This window comes from Schistocerca gregaria, chromosome 5, assembly GCF_023897955.1.
Source record: "Schistocerca gregaria isolate iqSchGreg1 chromosome 5, iqSchGreg1.2, whole genome shotgun sequence".
NCBI classification, from domain to species: domain Eukaryota; kingdom Metazoa; phylum Arthropoda; class Insecta; order Orthoptera; family Acrididae; genus Schistocerca; species Schistocerca gregaria.
In genome coordinates, this window is record NC_064924.1 from 14,076,225 (window position 1) to 14,095,602 (window position 19,378).

The 19,378-nt window shown below is 40.0% G+C and overlaps 1 protein-coding gene across 1 annotated transcript in view; it reads left to right on the forward strand.

Annotated features, from left to right (window-relative positions):
• Positions 1–19,378, forward strand: part of LOC126272460 (UDP-glucosyltransferase 2-like) — a 214,202-nt gene that overhangs the window by 35,243 nt on the left and 159,581 nt on the right. The window contains exon 4 of the mRNA XM_049975339.1: positions 2,949–3,269. Coding sequence (XP_049831296.1) covers positions 2,949–3,269 — 321 coding nt within the window. The remainder of the gene's footprint in view (positions 1–2,948; positions 3,270–19,378) is intronic.

Below are 19,378 nucleotides of genomic sequence, written 5' to 3' on the forward strand. Positions count from 1 at the left end.
TTCTGAATCTGCTTAGTGTATTCATCTCTTGGTCTCCCTCTGCGATGTTTACCCTCCACGCTGCCCTCCAATACTAAATTGGTGATCCCTTGATGCCTCAGAACATGTCCTACTAACCGACCCCTTCTTCTAGTCAAGTTGTGTCACAAACACCTTTTCTCCCCAATTCTATTCAATACTTCCTCATTATTTATGTGATCTACCCATCTAATCTTCATCATTCTTCGGTAGCACCACATTTCGAAAGCTTCTATTCTCCTCTTGTATAAACTATTTATCGTCCACGTTTCACTTCCATACATGGTTACACTCCATACAAATACTTACAGAAACGACTTCCTGACACGTAAATCTATACTCGATGTTAACAAATTTCTCTTCTTCAGAAACTCTTTCCTTGCCATTGCCAGTCTACATTTTATATCCTCTCTACTTCGACCATCATCAGTTATTTTGCTCCCCAAATAGCAAAACTCCTTTACTACTTTAAGTGTCTCATTTCCTAACCCAATGCCCTCAGCATCACCCGACTTTATTCGACTACATTCCATTATCCTCGTTTTGCTTTTGTTGATGTTCATCTTATATCCTCCTTTCAAGACACTGTCCATTCCGTTGAACTGCTCTTCCGAGTCCTTTGCTGTCTCTGACAGAATTACAATGTCATCGGCGAACCTCAAAAATTTTTTTTCTTCTCCGTGGATTTTAATACCTACTCCGAATTTTTCTTTTATTTCCTTTACTGCTTGCTCAATATACAGATTGAATAAAACTGGGGAGAGGCTACAACCCTGTCTCACTCCCTTCCCAACCACTGCTTCCCTTTCATGCCCCTCGTCTCTTATAAGTGCCATATGGTTTCTGTACAAATAGTAAATAGCCTTTCGCTCCGTGTGTTTTACCGTTGCCACCTTTAGAATTTGAAGTGTTCCAGTATTCCAGTCAACATTGTCAAAACTTTCTCTAGGGCTACAAATGCTAGAAATGTAGGTTTGCCTTTCCTTAATCTTTCTTCTAAGATAAGTCGTAAGGTCAGTATTGCCTCACGTTTTCCAATATTTCCACGGAATCCAAACTGCTCTTCCCCCAGGTCGGCTTCTACCCGTTTTTCCATTCGTCTGTAAAGAATTCGTGTTAGTATTTTGCAACTGTGATTATTAAACTGATAGTTCGGGAGTTTTCACATCTGTCAACACCTGCTTTCTGTGGGATTGGAATTAGAATATTCTTCTTGAAATCTGAGGGTATTTCGCCTGTCTCATACATCTTGATCACCAGATGATAGAGTTTTGTCAGGACTGGCTCTCCCAAGGTCGTCAGTAGTTCTAATGGAATGTTGTCTACTCCTGGGGCCTTGTTTCGACTTAGGTCTTTCAGTGCTCCGTCAAACTCTTCACGCAGTATCATATCTCCCATTTCATCCTCATCTACATTCTCTTCCATTTCCATAATATTGTCGTCAAGTACATCGCCCTTGTATAGACCCTCTATATACTCCATCCACCTTTCTGCTTACTCTTCTTTGGCTGGAACTGGGTTTCCATCTGAGCTCTTGATATTCATACAAGTGGTTCTCTTTTCTCCAAAGGTCTCTTTAATTTTCCTGTAGGCAGTATCTATCTTACCCCTAGTGAGATAAGCCTCTACATCCTTACATTTGTCCTCTAGCCTGCCCTGCTTAGCCATTTTGCATTTCCTGTCGATCTCTTTTTTGCCTACTTCACTTACTGAATTTTTGTATTTTCTCGTTCTATCAATTAAATTCAGTATCTCTTCTGTTACCCAAGGATTTCTACTAGCCCTCGTCTTTTTACCTACCTGATCCTCTGCTGCCTTCACCATTTCATTCCTCAGAGCTACCCATTTTTCTTCTACTGTATTTCTTTCCCCCATTCCTGTCAGTTGTTCCCTTATGCTCTCTCTGAAACTCTGTGCAACCTCTGGTTCTTTCAGTTTATCCAGATCCCATCTCCTTAAATTACCACCTTCATGCAGTTTCTTCAGTTTTAATCTATAGTTCATAACCAATATTGTGGCCAGAGTCGATATCTGCCCCTGGAAATGTCTTACAATTGAATACCTGGTTCCTAAATCTCTGTCTTACCATTATATAATCTGTCTGAAACCTTCTAGTATCTCCTGGGTTCTTCCATGTATACAACCTTCTTTCATGATTCTTGAACCAAGTGGTAGCTATGATTAAGTTGTGCTCTGTGCAAAATTCTACCAGGCGGCTTCCTCTTTCATCTCTTAACCCCAATTCACATTCACGTACTACGTTTTCTTCTCTTCCTTTTCCTAATGTCGAATTCCAGTCACCCATCACTATTAAATTTTCGCCTCCCTTCAGTACCTGAATAATTTCTTTTGTCTCATCATACATTTCATCAATTTCTTCATCATCTGTAGAGTTAGTTGGCATATAAACTTGTACTTCTGTAGTAGGCATGGGCTTCGTGTCTATCTTGGCCACAATAATGCGTTCACTATGCTGTTTGTAGTAGCTTACCCACACTCATTACTACGGCGTATGTAATGTATCCCAGTAACATTCAAGTTTATGATTGAGAAAGTAGTTCGTGTCCATTGAAAGTACTTATGTTGGCAGCATCCTATCCAGTCAACGCAAAATTAATTAAAACAGTTTGTGTTTTGTAGTCTCCTGCCAGATAGTTCCAAATGTAAGGGAACAAAATAGTGTTTATAAATCAATTAGGTTTTACTAATTGAAAAAAAATCTGTCTTGGAGAAAAATCTTCTGAATCATGACATAAAATTCAGTAAAGCAGTTTTGTTACAGCTGTATGGGTGTTTTAGCTATTGATATTAACAAGAACCACAGTTAAACCTAGCTTAAAAATGTTGGCATTCAAATGAATGTTGCTCGATAGTAAATGTCAGGAGACATATTGGTGTTTGTATCGTTATTGGGTAGCTGTGTGTTGCAGATGGGCACCCCTGACCATCCAGCCTACATGGAGAACTTCTTCCTGCCACTGGTGGCACCGCTGGGCTTCTGGGAGAGGACGGCCAACACGGCGTTCCACCTGCTGGCGAGACTGGGCAACTGGTGGCTGTCGGAGCGGGAGATCGACGCCGTGGAGCGGGCTGCCCTGGGCAGCGGGGCGCCGGCCACCAGCCAGCTGGTCCACAGCACCGACCTGCTGCTGCTCAACAGCCACTCCAGCGTCAACCAGCCCGTGCCGCTCACGCCCGGCGTCGTCGAGGTCGGGGGTCTCCACATACAACAGCCTAAGCCCCTGAGAAAGGTCTGTGCCACTGTCTCACCTCCGGAGTAACTGTCAATTGTGCCACTCAATACGTGTAAGATTTGTTTTATTTATTTCTCTAATCCTATCGCTTCCCTCTTATCAACTTTATTTCATCATGATTATTACCTCCACTACCATCGACTGCTGGTTTACACACTCTTTCACCATCCCATTAATTAGAGCTTTTAGCAGTCTCATATCTTAAAAGATGGAATAAAGAAAGTCAAATATACACTTACAGTATTTTTAATTTTAGAGAAAATGTTTGATTAGAGCATTGTCTTTCAATTTAAGAAAGTAGTAGGTTTAAACTACAGGCAGTGAAAGGTTATTCACAACAGACTACAATTATAGGAATAATATGATATGATAGAGGAGTTGCAGTTACGAAGGAAGTGGGACGGATTGTAGCCTATCACTGATATTATCCAAAATTTACATTGAGGTACCAGTAAAGGAAACATAGAAAAAAGTATAGGAAACAAATGAATCTCTTTTGAATGAGAATTTTCTTATATCTTAACAAATCAAAAATGTAAGACCGCCACTGGCAAATTGTGTATACAATTATTGTTTAAAATTACATATAAGGAGAAAGAATACATATGGGAGAAATAATCTGTAAAATGTTTAAATTTACTCCTGCCGTAGGTAAACTAGACACTAAGAATGAATGGAAATTACACTTTTTTTCAGCACAGAATGTTACTTTTCACAATCGGTATTAACAGGAAACCTGTATGCTGTTGTTTACAAAATATACAGCTGCCTGAACATTTATCAGACTATCGCGTAAAAATGTGAAGTAAGTTGGTCAGAAAATTTGGAGACTGTTGCTAACAGTTTTTCTCTCTTAACAGATCTTATACACACACACACACACACACACACACACACACACACACACACACACACACACACACACGTAAGTAAGTTAGGAACATCGAGATTTCTGCTAACTAAGGTTCTCTTTTATATATTATGTAAACGTATATACACGATATACATACTTCACGAATATAGAGCCTATATCAGTCCACATGTTTATTAGAGTATCAAGTAAAAATCTGAAGTAAATCCGTCGAGAACTGTTGAAGATTTTCGGTAACAACGTTAGAGGTGGCAAAGAACTTGCAAGAACATAAGAAATGGGCGTGTATGGAAAGAAGATTATAAGATAAACACCAATAAGAGTAAAAAGCTGTGTTTATTAGATTATCACGTAAAAATTTGAAGTATCTCGACCAAGAATTTTGGAGGTTTTCGATCACAAGTTTTTCTGTACTAATATGTTATATACATTTAAATGAGTAATATATGTAGGCAGGCAGTGCTGCACATACGCACTGCGAGAGCTGTGCCAGTAAGCAAGCCGCCTCAGTGCCGGGCCGTAGCCCCCATTTCACACAGCACCCGAACTCCGCGACGCACTTTTGGCCTCTGTACACCAAGGAATATGTCAAAGGCCATGGGCAAGGACAGGTCGGGAGCGCTGAATAATAACTGTACATTTCTCGCCAGAACGTTACTTATAAATGTTCAGTTTTCCAATTCTTCATTATGTCTGAAGTTCAGTTCACGTTTGGCGCGTTTCTTAGGTCGTACACTGGCACATGCGGAGTGTTGGAAGCATACAGGAGCAGCTAGGGCTTGCGCGTCATTGTGCCACCAACGTGGGTAACCTACAAGGTACTAAAACAATCGCACGCAGTCATCTACAGCGAATCGTATGCTACCGCATGGTTCTGCGATCCGTCTTGTCTTGATATAGCACCCTTGGAAATAAAGTGGATGCCAATTCTGTCTACATTTCACTTCAATTCTGAACAGTCTATACCAGTTGTCTCACAGGCTTAGGCAGAACACCGATTGGTAGTTAGGATCAATATCATCTCGTTTTCTCCCCACAAATTTAGACATTTTTAAAATGTATTTTTTTACATCTACCAGCTTAGTTAGTATGGGCAGAGGTTACGTTTGACAAATGGAATAAATTAATGACTTGCTAATTTCACTCACCTCCCGACTCAGATAATACAGTTGCTGAACATTTCAAAGAAAAACTTGTATTTCTTTTCAAATAGGTATTCCACCAATACAAATATAGTTGGTGGTGACTTCAATCTGCACTCTATAAGTTGGCGAAAGTACTTGTTTAAAGTGGGCGGTAGACATGAAACGTCATCCAAAATCGTAGTGAATCTCTTCTCAGAAAATTGTTTTGAATAATTAGTTCAGAAGCTCAACCATACGGTAAATGGTTGCCAAAACATGCGTCACCTGTTAGCAATGAATAATCATGACCAGACAGGGGGCATCATGACAGACACGGGGATTGTCGGCAGCAAGGTTGCTGTACCTCGACCGACTACCGTAACATCCGAAACCACCAAAAATAAACGCGTAAAACGTCTACTTGAAAAAGCAAATGAAAATTCTTTTGACACCTCCATAAGAGACAGTCTCCACTTCTTTCAGTTTACGTAAGGATTTACATTTAAAGAAATAATATCGACGGCAGTTGAGAGCTACTTAACAAATAAATTAAAAAGAAATGGTACTAGTCCGACATGGTACACAAAACAGTTCAGAAGAGTGCTGCAGAAGCAACGAGAAAAGCATGCCAAATTTAAAAGAATATAAAATTCACAAAACGGCGAAGTTTCACTGAAGTACCAAATTTAGCGCAAACATCAGCGCGAGGTGCTTTTAATAATCTCCACAATGAAACTCTGCCTTGAAGTCGGCAAAAAACCGAACGAGATTCTGGTTGTACAGAAGCGCAAACAATACCTTCACTACGCGATGACAGTGGTGACACTACTCACTACAGTGCCATTAAAGCAGAGTCACTAAACACGGTTTTCGAAAATTTCTTCACGAAAAGGACGAAGTCAGTATCCAGAATTCTAATCAAGAACAACTACCAACATAAGTAACTCAACTTTCAAGGCAAGGCCTCTGGTCCAGAATTTACACCACTAAGGTTTCTTTCAGATAATGCTGATTCAGTAGCTCCAGACTTAGTAATCAAGATTGTAAAGTTGCAGAAGTGATACCAATACACAAGAAAGGAAAAAGGAGTAATCGGCTGAACTATAGATATATATTACTAACGTCTATTTGTCGTAGGATTTTGGAACATATACTGCTCTCGAACATTATGAATCACCTACAAGAAAAAGATTCGTTGACAAATAGCCAACTCGGAATCAGAAATATCGCTCTTGTGAAACAACTAGGTCTTCACTTTCACGAAGTAATGAGTGCTATCGACAGAGGAGGTCAAACGGATTCCATATTTTTCGATTTCCTGAATGCTTTTGACATCGTTCCTCACAAGTGACTTCTAATTAAACTGCGTGCCTGTTGAGTATCGTCTCAGTTGCGTTACTGGATTCGTGATTTCGTGTAAGAAAGGTCACGGTTGATAATAACTGACAGAAAGTCATCGAGTAAAACAGAGGCAGTATCTGGATTTCCCCAAGGAAGTGTTATAGGAACTTTGTTGTTCTTGGTCTACATAAACGATTTAGGAGACAATCTGGGCAGCCTAATTAGATTGTTTGCAGACAAAGCTGTCATTTATCGTCTTGTCAAGTCATCCGATGATCAAAACCAGTTACAAAATGATATTTGAGCTACACGATAAACGATACAGATCTCTGGGCTGTAAACTCAACACCATATTTAGGGTCTATAATTACGAAGACCTTAAAATGAAACTCACCACATAGATAATGTTGTGGGGAAAGCGATCCAGAGCGATTTATTCGCAGAACCCTTAGAAAAGTAACAGGTCTATTAAAGAGACTGCTTATACCACGCTTGTTCTGCCTCTTCGGGGGTATTGCTGTACGGTATGGAAAACACATCAGATATGATTGACGGAGTACACCAAGAATTTTTGAGAAAGGGAAGCTCGTTTTGTATTACCACTAAATAAGCGAGAGAGTACCACGGATATGGTACATGAATTAGAGTAGCACGCATTAAGAGATTTAAGAGTTCGTTTTCTCGTGCTCTGTTTGAGAGTGGAACGGTTGAGATGTAACTTAAAAGTGGCTCGATGAACCCTCTGCCAGGTACTCAATCGTGAATTATAGAATAATTATGTGGATGTAGATGTAGTTGACTGATGGTTCCTCAGAGAATGATACGTCCAGTCCACCTCACCAACCCTACCAAACCCGCACTTGTGCTCCTTCTGTTGTTTACATCAGGCAACTTCGTATACTCAATAAAGCTTTTGTTAGACGATACCATTGTCTGTATGTAGACCGTACTGAGAATGAGATGCATAACAACTGATTATCACCTTATGGTGTGTGATGGGGAGTAAGTCGGTAGCCCCAACATTTAACGCTCTTCCCTCCTCCATCTCAGAAAGGCGCGGGGAATGAAAGATTGTCGGTAACCTCTAATTTCTCGGATTTTGAGTGATCTGTGTCCAGAACATAGTCTCTCAGATTTTCAACGGTTAACCTCTCCGTGGTGCACATCGACTCTCTTATAGCGTTTACCATTGCAGCTGTTCAATATCTCTGTGACACTATCACCCCAAACTAAATGATCGCATGTTTGGTACTGTGTCGTCGATCTAGTATATTTATTCTATAAGTGCGGCCTAGTAAGTATCTGATATTGATGAGCAATACTAAAAAGTCGATAAAAAATATTTTGTAAGCCGCGCCTTTCGTGGATGATTTAAATTTACTCAAGATTCCAGCACTGAAGCTTTGCTGATATCGGTTTTTTTCCTGCATTTCGATTTATGTGGTCATTCCACTTCAGGTCACTTCATATGGTTACTTCCATTTATTTTTATAGTGAGATCGTACAGGACTGCATTTCTCGGTCTCCTTATGTATACTAGGTATATTACAGTGAGTTACATTCGGTGTCAACTCGCAGTTCCTGTAGGGCAAATTGTTGTTTTGCTTGGTTTGATAGTATTAATTTATAATTTAAATCTACACCACGATGCATACCTAAAACGTATGTTCTAGACTTCTGATATGTACCTAATTTGCCGGCCGCGGTGGTCTCGCGGTTAAGGCGCTCAGTCCGGAATCGCGTGACTGCTACGGTCGCAGGTTCGATTGCTGCCTCGGGCATGGGTGTGTGTGATGTCCTTAGGTTAGTCAGGTTTAAGTAGTTCTAAGTTCTAGGGGACTGATGACCTCAGATGTTTAGTCCCATAGTGCTCAGAGCCTTTTGAACCTAATTTTTTCCTGTAAACTATCTACCTTATCCTGTTAACAGTTATGTCTGTTTCTTCTTGCAGTTCTTCAAGCCGACAGTGTTGTTGTTTAAGCATGCCACATTCTCTTGGTTGTACGTTGGCAACTCTCCTCCTTCACATTTCTGTGTAATTTCCATATAGAACTTTAAGTTTACGATTTCTACAAATGAACTATCATTAAATGTACTCATTCCATCAGTTATACGTTCCACAAACGAATTTCCTGTTGCTAGATGCACGACATCCAGTCCACCACACTAGAAACAATGTAACCAGCCATATAGACAGTTGTTTCTTCTTCGCTGTATTTGCAATTTTAACAGGAAAGGAGATGACTATTAGTTGTACAGGGTGCTCTTTGCTACACAACATACGGTGGCTTGTGGAATGTGAAGGTGGATACAGATGTTGTGAAGCAAAACCAGATAGGAATGGAGGTTTATAAATAGATTTTTCGTGTATCCTTTAACATAAATTAATCGTATTCATTATTTAACTACATACAACCGCTATCCATTGCTGCAGTTGTGTCTAAATTTCTCCATGTAATGTACTCAAAGTAATTTGTAACCTTTGCTTGCATATCTGCAGTAACCTGCCTTTTTCCTAGTAGCAGATTATTTCTTTCTTTCATGGCTGTTTTTGACATATACTCCAGTTTTCGTTTTTTGACTTGACCCGCTTTTTTCTAGTTTTCGTTTCCACACACATGATACATAAACTGTACTCTAGGAAATAATTTATTTGGTAGATAACGGGTTTTAGTCCATTCAGTATGTTGCTTCTGTTTCCTAATACGCTTGGAGTAACGTTATTCGTGGACACCAGTCGTAATTCGGTAACATACTTATTTCACATTACTGTGGAGAACAGTGCCGTAGGTTGAGAAACACATGTTTCTTCAACTTGAGTGCAACACTAATGTATAATGCTTACATTGTCTTCTTCAGAGTCTGTATTAACAATCTCCGTTTATTTTACAGGTAAGTAATTAAAACTATAGGCACTCGGAACATATCGGTATTTATAGTCTTTTCTCGATCTTGATTGTCCAGAAGTTTCACTAGCACACCAGCCAACTTCTGTGTGCTGTTATTGCCCCCGTGGACAAATTGCGTAACACTATTTAATACAACGCAGTAGGTGTTTTATGAGCTATCTGATAATTTACACAACGTAGAAGTCACTGGAATACAGTACAGTAGAGCATACTGTAAAGAATGCTTATTAACATTTGATACACTTAGGTATTTTTCCACAGGATCAAATACATCATTCACACCATAGTCATAAATAAGCTTCATTCTGATAGTACCACGTACTTTAGCTAAGGAAGACTACAAAACGATATCAGAACACTTTATAAGATAGTTGAGGTGGTTAATGATAACTTTGTTCACTCCTGGGTTTGTGATATGACATAAAAATTTGTTATACATGTGTACTTTACGATTGGAGCTCATTGACATCGAACAGTTTGTTCCAACTTTATTATCGTTTTTTACATTCACGTTTTTATCTTTTGGGTAGTCTCCTGACACATAGAAATCGTGAGTTGATGTTAGATTTCCACACAACTCCATTTTCTTAAAAAATCCAATAAAATATTGCGTTATGTCCAGATCCATTAGGTACACGACTTTGTTGCAATATTCCTGTCTTTTGATCTCTTAGTACACCTGCTTTAATACTGGCCAATTTCATATTATACGGTATAGCGACAGGATTATTACATTTCCTCTAAATGGTTTCCAGTGTTTCCTTGACAGTTTTTTCCAATACGCCACTTTCTGTTTATATTACGGTTCCCATGCAGAAGAAATTGTGGTTTTACCTTGACACCCTATCTCACCGAGATACACTTGGAGTATCTGCCACATATATAACTGTTAAACACACCACAAATATTCTTCTTTAACATTAAACATCTTCCCTCCTTTAATTGTTCTTGACAGTGAACGTGATCACATATTTTAACCTCCATAATGTTGTCACACAGCAGTTCTGTAATGAATGGAAACATCGTGTACCGTGCAGCTTTTTTACATGTACCAGATTAGTAGTGCAAGTCTGCACTTCACAAACAACTATGCTCTCTAGTGTCGATTTAAATATGATTCTTTTAGTTCGGTTTACTACATTTCTGCTCCATAAGACTGAGTTGAGCATCCCAATGACCTTTCTTGCACTGCTAATTCTTGTATTAATTTCTACCTCTGATTTTCCCTCCATCTCTAAAATGGATCCCAAATAACAGAAAGTACTGTCCTTCTTATATTTCTTTCCCTGTATGTATATGTCACCTGGATCATTAGTGAGGTATTCTGGTTTTTGATAATTAATCTTTAATCCCCAGTTTCTGTATTCCATTGCTGACTGGTTACATATATAATTTACATGCTCCCTGTCTTTTGCTATAGCTACTTGATCATCGTTGAAACGATTCCTTGACAACCATCGCCTTTTCGCTGTATGTTCGTCCCATTTCTCGTCTACGTGAACAGCAAGTTTACATGCAAGACGTCTAAATTTGTTCAGAACACGAACAAGCGAAGCTGCTGAAGTCACTGTTCCCGCTCCCCTAGCCGTGTATCCTCGAGTCAGCACACGGAGAACTCAACATGAAGCTGATGTCTCCAAAAGATGTGCACATCCCGTTCTGAAACGTCATAAATTCCATCCTTACCATGTTCATTTGCACCATGAACTTCATGGAAATGACTTCAGTAATATAGTTCAATTTTGTCTGTGGGCTTGGCAACAAATTCCGACTTATCCTAATTTCTTCTCAGATGTTCTTTTTACTTACTAGGCTTCAGTCTCCAACAGAGAAACTGTCAATATGAGAATATTAATATTTGGCGATGGCTCCGACAGGTAGAGCATCAACGTCCTTCGAACTTTAATGTTTGGTGCGGAATAATCTGAGATACTATTAGCGTGCGTTTCTTTGTGAGTGGCAACCAAAACGTCAGACAGGTATGACCAGTTTTTAAGACACACTCTTCCTGTTCTCTTGGACACCGTACCTCTGAATCAGAGTACAGAGGATGATCATACGGTATGTCCTGCACATAACGCCTTACGAGCCCGACGAATTCTGGACCTTAAATACCCTGGTACGTGGACTGGAGGTGGTGGGCATGCCCGATCTCCGGATCTTACACCGTTCGATATTTATTTTTTTTGTGGGGAGTAGTCAAGAATGCTGTCTACCAAAAATGTTCCAACAACACCAGAGAACATGCAGCAACGCATTAATGAAGCTTGTACAGGTGTCACAGAGGAAGAAGTAGCCTGATGTAGGGTGTGTTTCATTCACAGACTGACCCTATGTGTGAAAGCCAACGGTCACAAGTTTGGGCATGTGATGTTTTTCATGTGGTGGTAATATCTCAGTAAAAGGTACCATAAAGGGCGACATTTATTCTGCATTGTCACAAGTACTGTAACACGGTACTGTAAAATAACAAAATTAAGTTACTGTACAGTGCAGTACTGTTGCATTCAGTGTTTATTGGTAACATGTAAAATGTTAAGACGCTGTTTGAGAGGTTAATTGATTTAGTTAATAAAATGCGTTCATGTGATATTTAAGCTAGGGAAGTTGTGTATTATTTATCATTTCCATAGCTATTAGTTTCGTGGACAAAATAGCATAGTGTGACACATTTCTGAGTAGCTCTTGGAGAGTGTCAGTGTATTCTTGAATAAAATGTGCCTGGTTCCAGGTGAAAAATTTAAACTCTATGCTAGTAACTCGTACATCTGTGATGATAAATAAAACGTGCACTGGCGAACCAGAACATTATGACCACAGCCACCCTAAACGTTAGGCGCCGCATGGTGGCGTTGCGGGCACGTGACGCGGAAACAAAAGTACGTAAGTGTAGCGGACACGGGCAGGGGATCATCCTAGAGAATATATGGGCTGCAGATCTGGAAACCCATTGAGATAATGGCTGATTATTACTGTAAGAGACTGTAAACGAGTATCTCGAAAACGGCGTAGCTGGTCGAATATTCACGCGCTGCTGTCGTGAGCATCTACGGAAAGAGGTAGAAGGACAATGAAACTATCACTTGGCACTAAATGGTTGGACGTCCACGACTCTTCATTATATCGTATATACGCAATGCCAGACATGTGAAAAGTATTTAGTTCAATTCTCATGACGTGATGGGTTTAGACATCAAGTCAATCTGCCTTAGCGCTCGTAAAAGTGTAGAACAAACTTTGGACTGAGTCTTAGCAACGCAGTTTGACCACCAATAGGAAATGCTTTCTATTAACCATGATCATTCACTCTAGTAGCAAAGAACCATCGAGTATAGATCACAGTGACAATACTTCTAGTCCCCTAATCTTCTAAATGTAATTGAAGTTGCACTCTATGTTGTGCACTGTGATCTGTGTTTCCCAGAGTCACGGGCTGGGGGCGAGGAGTCCAACTATCACGAGCAACGTGCGTATTGCTACCCAGAAGACCAGATACGCACACGTTATTGTGTTTGTTTATTAAAGTGTTAGTTCTGGTGTCTGAGATACAACGTCCAAGCCCGAGAAACACGTGGAAGAACATAATAATGCACCATAACATGGGGGGTCGCTAGAATATATTGTGTCGTTTTAAGTGGAACTAAACTAAGACGTCTTATCGATAAAATAACACACATAATCTAGTCTCAGGTCCTCAGTTCACCGATTATGGGCTCTCTGTAGTAGGAAACGGCTCAGAAAATATTTCTTTATATGTGCACACACGAGCAACGTTTTTGATTAATCAATTTCCACATTACATAATTAAAATTCTAGACAGATAGGAAGTATTTTGCACATGCCAGATACAATTAGTAGAAGATCTGTATAAAAATCTGGATAAAGGCTTAAAACCCGCTCGGTTATGACTTCTAAAATATGTTTGTAATTACTTCATTTTATGTGCATGCTGCGATGTGGATATCCTAGTCGTGGGTAGGATAGATGTCATTCTTCTTTTTGTATACATAACGTTACTGATGGAGCAAATTCACTTTCAAGGCACCCACACCATTTTGAAAAAGATGAGTAATTGTTTACTTAAACTATAACAACGCACGACGGTATAATGTAAATCAGAGGAGGGACGCAGGAGGCCGCAGGCAGGCAGATGTAGCTGTCTGGACGACCAGACGCTTCGGATCACACTAACCTACCGCACAGCGCCGCAGTGAGGAGATACGAAGGAGAACCAGCGCTGATGGCTTCTTAGACGATCCATCGCTAATGTAAATTCACTCCCCACCAAAACCCTCCAATGTACATGTGTCGAAAACTGTAAATTTTTCACAGCTCATACCACCAGAAAGAAGAATCGAAAAGATGGGTTTAAAAATAAGACAAATGCCAACAAGTAGTATCTGGAGCTAATCTAAGTCATATAGATAAAAATTATGTCATCCTTATTTTCAACAGAGCACCTTTTTATCCTCTATCATCAAACTCCGTCGTTGATTTCTAGACCTTTCGCATTATATTTGTGACACCATGTTTTAAGACTTCTGTCTACAGAGATTTTAAATAATGTTGGTGACATGGGGAAGCCTTGTAACAGACTCTTGCCCATTCTAAATTTCTCTGAAAGTGTGCTACCAATTTTCATTTGACGTATGTTATCTTTATACATGTCTTGCATTATTTTAATGTTCGCGGTATGTAATGCTTTCCAAAGTAGTTTCCTCAGGACAGTATTGTAGGCCTTTTCTAAATCTATGAAAATTAATCCTATGTTTTTTTGATTTTTTCTCTACGTTTCCCTAAGATCTGTCGTAATATGAAAATATAGTCTAAGCTTGATCTACCAGTTGTGAAGCCACTTTGATCTTCCTGGGCTTTAAATCTATTTCCAGCTTATTTTTTCTTATTTTCTCAAGAATTCTCATTAATGTGTTTATAAGACAAATATCTTGACAGTTTGAGCAGCTTTTGCGAACCTCTTTCTTCAATGTAGTACTCTACATCTACATTTACATGGATACTCTACAAATCACATTTAAGTGCCTGGCAGAGGGGTCATCGAACCACCTTCACAATTCTCTATTATTCCAATCTCGTATAGCGCGCGGAAAGAATGAACACCCATATCTTTCCGTACGAGCTCTGATTTTCCGTATTTTATCGTGGTGATCACTCCTCCCTTTGTAGGTCGGTGTCAACAAAATATTTTCGCATTCGGAGGACAAAGTTGGTGATTGTAATTTCGTGGGAAGATTCCGCCGCAACGAAATGGTTCAAATGGCTCTGAGCACTATGGGACTCAACTGCTGTGGCCATCAGGCCCCTAGAACTTAGAACTACTGAAACCTAACTAGCCTAAGGACATCACACACCTCCATGCCCGAGGCAGGATTCGAACCTGCGACCGTAGCGGTCGCGCGGTTCCAGACTGTAGCGCCCACATCCGCTCGGACACTCCGGCCGGCCGGGCGCCGCAACGAAAAACGCCTGTCTTTTAATGATGTCCAGCTCAGATCCTGTATCATTTCTGTGACACTCTCTCCCATATTCCGTGGTAATACAAAACGCACTGCCTTTCTTTGTCCTTTTTCGTTGTACTCCGTTAGTCCTACCTGGTGAGGATCCCACACCGCGTAGCAGTATTCTAAAAGAGGACGGACAAGCTTGGTATTGGCAGTCTGCTTAGCAGGCCTGTTACATTTTCTAAATGTCCTGCCAATAAAACGTCATTGGTTAACGTTCCCCACAACAATATTAATATAGCCCAGCTTTATTTTCGAGGGCATTCAATCTCCATGCAACATTATATTGAAAAACTGTGTTATTATTTTCACAATTTTGTCATCACCACATTTTAAGAAATCTAGATTGATACTGCTTGATCCAGATGATTTATCATTCTTCCCTGTTCCTAATACCTAACTCACCTCACTTTCTAAAATTCGGATGTCCTCCTCTTCCTGTTCCTTTTCTTCCACTATTTCTTCCTCCAGGTATTCTCTACTCTCATGTACTAACTCCTGGAAACATTATTTCTTTTCTTTTGGTGTTAACAGTTGAAGATTGATTTTGGCTTTGTCTCTTGTCGATGTCCTAATACTGATCACGTTTCTTTCGCTCTAACAAATCCAATTCGCTATTGACATTGGCACATGTCTGTTCCCTGTTTCATTCTTTGCTATCCTGTTTTTTATCACTTTACTCTTCGTTTCTTTATAGATTTTTCTTTTATTTTGGATTTACCATTCAACCACTATTTGAATTTGTTCCTCTTTTCTTTAACTGCCACCTCCATTTCTTCCTACCACAATTCTGTTGATGGCTGTGGTTGTTTCCCTATATGCCCACCACCTCTGTTTTGCTATATTTACAACAACTGATTTTATGTTTTCATATCTTTCCTTTATGCTTCTTTCAAATGTTGCTTCCAAAGTTCTTCTTATTCTGGCAGCAAAGAATGTTCGTATACTTTCGTCTTGCGTATTGTCAATTTTGATGTGTATGTTTTGAGATGTCTCAGCGCAATTCGTTTTAATGTTGTTAGAATCACTTTTTGCATTCTTACATGGCCAAAAACTCTTCTTTTTTAGTAGATAATGGTCTGATCGACACTCGGCCCCTCTATAAGTTCTAACATCTGTCGCCTTGAAACTACTTGTTTGTCTAATTAAATTACAGAACGATGTTCTCTAGTAGTCTGTTGCCAAGTATTTTACTAATATCCTTGTGTTTAAAAAATGTGTTGGAATTTTCAGATCAAACTGTTCACAAATTTCAGTTAGTCGTTCTTCATTGTCGCTGTATTCTGTCTCTCTATGTTTTCCCAATGTCGGGCATGATTCTTTAATTCCTCCTTATCCGTTCATATGCCCCATGATCATCAGTTCATTCCTCCTTGGGATTTTTCCGTAGTCTCCCTAAGTAGTCCAGAAAGTATCTTTCTCGTGGTCTCTTGCATCATTCGTGGGTGCACATACACCAATAATTACAACTACCCTGGGACATGGAGTCACTTCCACCACAATAATACGATCATTAACAAATTCCCAATTTGTGATTCTCTTTTTCCATGCTTTCTTTGTCATAATGGCGACTCCTGCTTTCGCTCTTACCGCTTTGGACATCCCTCACCAAATATGTACGTAATTACCAAGTTCTCCTTTGCCTGTTCTCTTGGTCTCAGAGAGTATGACAATATCCGCTTTGAACCTGCCAAGTTCTGTGGATAATATATTCAGTTTTATGGAGATACCGTGCACATTCCAGCATCCAAATGTCATTTTTCTTTTTTCCTCGCCGTTTCGTCGACTAAGATTCAATTTTTTCCGAGACATATTATTAGGTTTTTTAGCATTTTAATGTTTTCACTTTAGTGAGGAGCTGGCCCGTGCACAATCCCAACCTGGGGGACCAGGTAATTTATTCTCATGCCCTTGATTACCAATATCCCGCTACAAGGTAGCAGCCTCTAGTTTTGGTCCACCCCGGGTATTTTATTTCCCCAGTGCCCACCACACCTGGTGAGCATACCCCTACCTGCCACTTGTGGAGGCCCCTGATGACAGACCAGCAACTCCACACGGGAAGTTTACGTTATTATTATTTAATTGAACAGTGCTTTAGGTCATGTTATATGAGTTTGTTTAAGCACTGATTAATTAACCTAAGATTAAACTGTGATTTTCCTCATACATATCTCCCTTGGTAACATAAAGGCAGCTACTCTTTACATGCGTATAAAGTACACAGTGTGCCCACTCGTGCTATGAAAGTCAGTGCACCTTCTCGACAGTTAACAGTTGTTTGGTGTTTCCTAGATTTTTACTCAGTTATTCTATACAGTTGCCTGGGTGGGACATCTTGAATTAAAAATACAATTAGGCTGATGCTTTCATAAACATACATCACTGAATTTTGTTTCTGTGTAGATGCTTTGATATGTCGAGTATTACTGAGCATATAAAAACACATTTGATTGTCATAATACACATATGTGATTACAGTTCACTGATGGTAGATCACAACCATTAGAAACGTTGCAAATAGACTTGAGCTTTAACATTTTACTACACAAGGATGTAATGTAGCTGTCAGGCTTCTGCAATGAAGCAGATAACATCAATGAAGTGTTTTACAGCTGATTCTGATACATTTGGCAGAGTTTCACATGGTGGTACCATATTATATGGCAAATCACAATCATCAAAAAAATTTGCAGATACGCGGGCTATTCGGAAAGTAAGTTCCGATCTGTCGCGAAACGGAAACCACTGTGAAAACTGAACCACCTCTCTACATAGTAGCCGCTCCAACTTAGACATTCGTCGTGACAGTGTACTAACCTTCCACTATCCTCGTCATAGAATACAGCTACCTGTGCTTGCCACCAATTCTCTATACTTATCTGCGGCTTGTTGTCTGCCTTCATAGCCAGCGGTTCATGTGAGCAAAGATGAAACTCAGGACAAGCCAGTTACGGTCCGTGTTGTGAGTCATCATCAATGCCGCAGCAGTAAGCGGACGAGAATTGTCGTAAAGGAGAAAACGCATGACAGTTATGTTTTGAGGGCTGCACAACATCACTCGTAATGTCTCACCAGGCCCTCATATTTGGCGGGAGACACTATTCTGTAGGCATTTTTACGTGTTCATTGTGCTCTCAGCCATGGTAGAGACTCTACCCTAACAGATCTGCGCAAAATAATCAGATTTTCACAGTGGTTGCCATTTCGTGACTGATCGGAACATACTTCGCGAAGAGGCCTCGTACATACAGTTTTGCAGTAGGAATCACTTTACTGTGTGATGATGCAGAGTGGCTATCAAGCTATAATACAGAGTGTCCTTTTAAACTACCCAAATTTCAAAGGCGCAGGAAAAAAACAACAGTACTTATGATAATGAAAGTGCACTGTATGCTAGAGCATCTCAAAGAATTTATTTAATAATCAGCAGTGAACTTTAACATGTGAATTCTTTGTAGCCATATTGCTTGTTTCATGTCTTCGGTCACTGTTGCATTCGCATCAGTGGTACGATATCTTAACACAGGAATATCGTCCACTTTGGTCTCATACATACAGTTCTTCACGAATCCCCACAAGAGTAGCTCTAGTGGGGTAACGTTGCGGTACCGTGGTGGGTAAACAGTGGGACTAATCCAGCGAATGGGAATTTTCGTATCCAGTACTTTCCATTAGCGGTTTATCAATATTGCGGAGCTCCAGCTTGCTGAAAGAAGACGTTGGGACGGAAGTCTTAATCTGAGGATATGCGGAATGTTCCAACATGTCCAGGTACATTGATCCATTCAGTGTGTTTCCTGCAAAGAAGAACCGTCCGACAATCCTCTCGTGCCTTAATGCACACCAGATGTTCAGTTTAGGCTTATCACAAACATGTTCGATGACAGTGTGTGGACGTTGCAAGAACACAACAGAAACATTATGACGGTTAACTGTTCTTGATACATGATAGATTGCTCTACCTGACAATAAACATTTGTGCAAGCAGCCAGCATTCATTTCAATACGCTGCAGCATTTCTGTAGCAAATAGCTGTTAGCACGGTTTGTCATTCGGCATCTGGTGTTGTAGAATTTGCACTTTGTAAGCATACAGTCGAAGACGCTGGGGTACATTAAACTGTCTAGATGCTTGCCGAATCGACTTACACGAAGTCCTGAAAAGCTCTTGTGAACTTTGTGTCTTCTGTAGCACTACCATGTGCAGTGCTGGAATGTTTCGGAACACTTTCAGCAACCAGAAACGTACAATACCACTCTTCAATTGCTTTCACATCACGTGAATCACATCCATCCAGCCTACGATAATTTCTTTGAACAATGGTCGGCGGTTTTGTTTC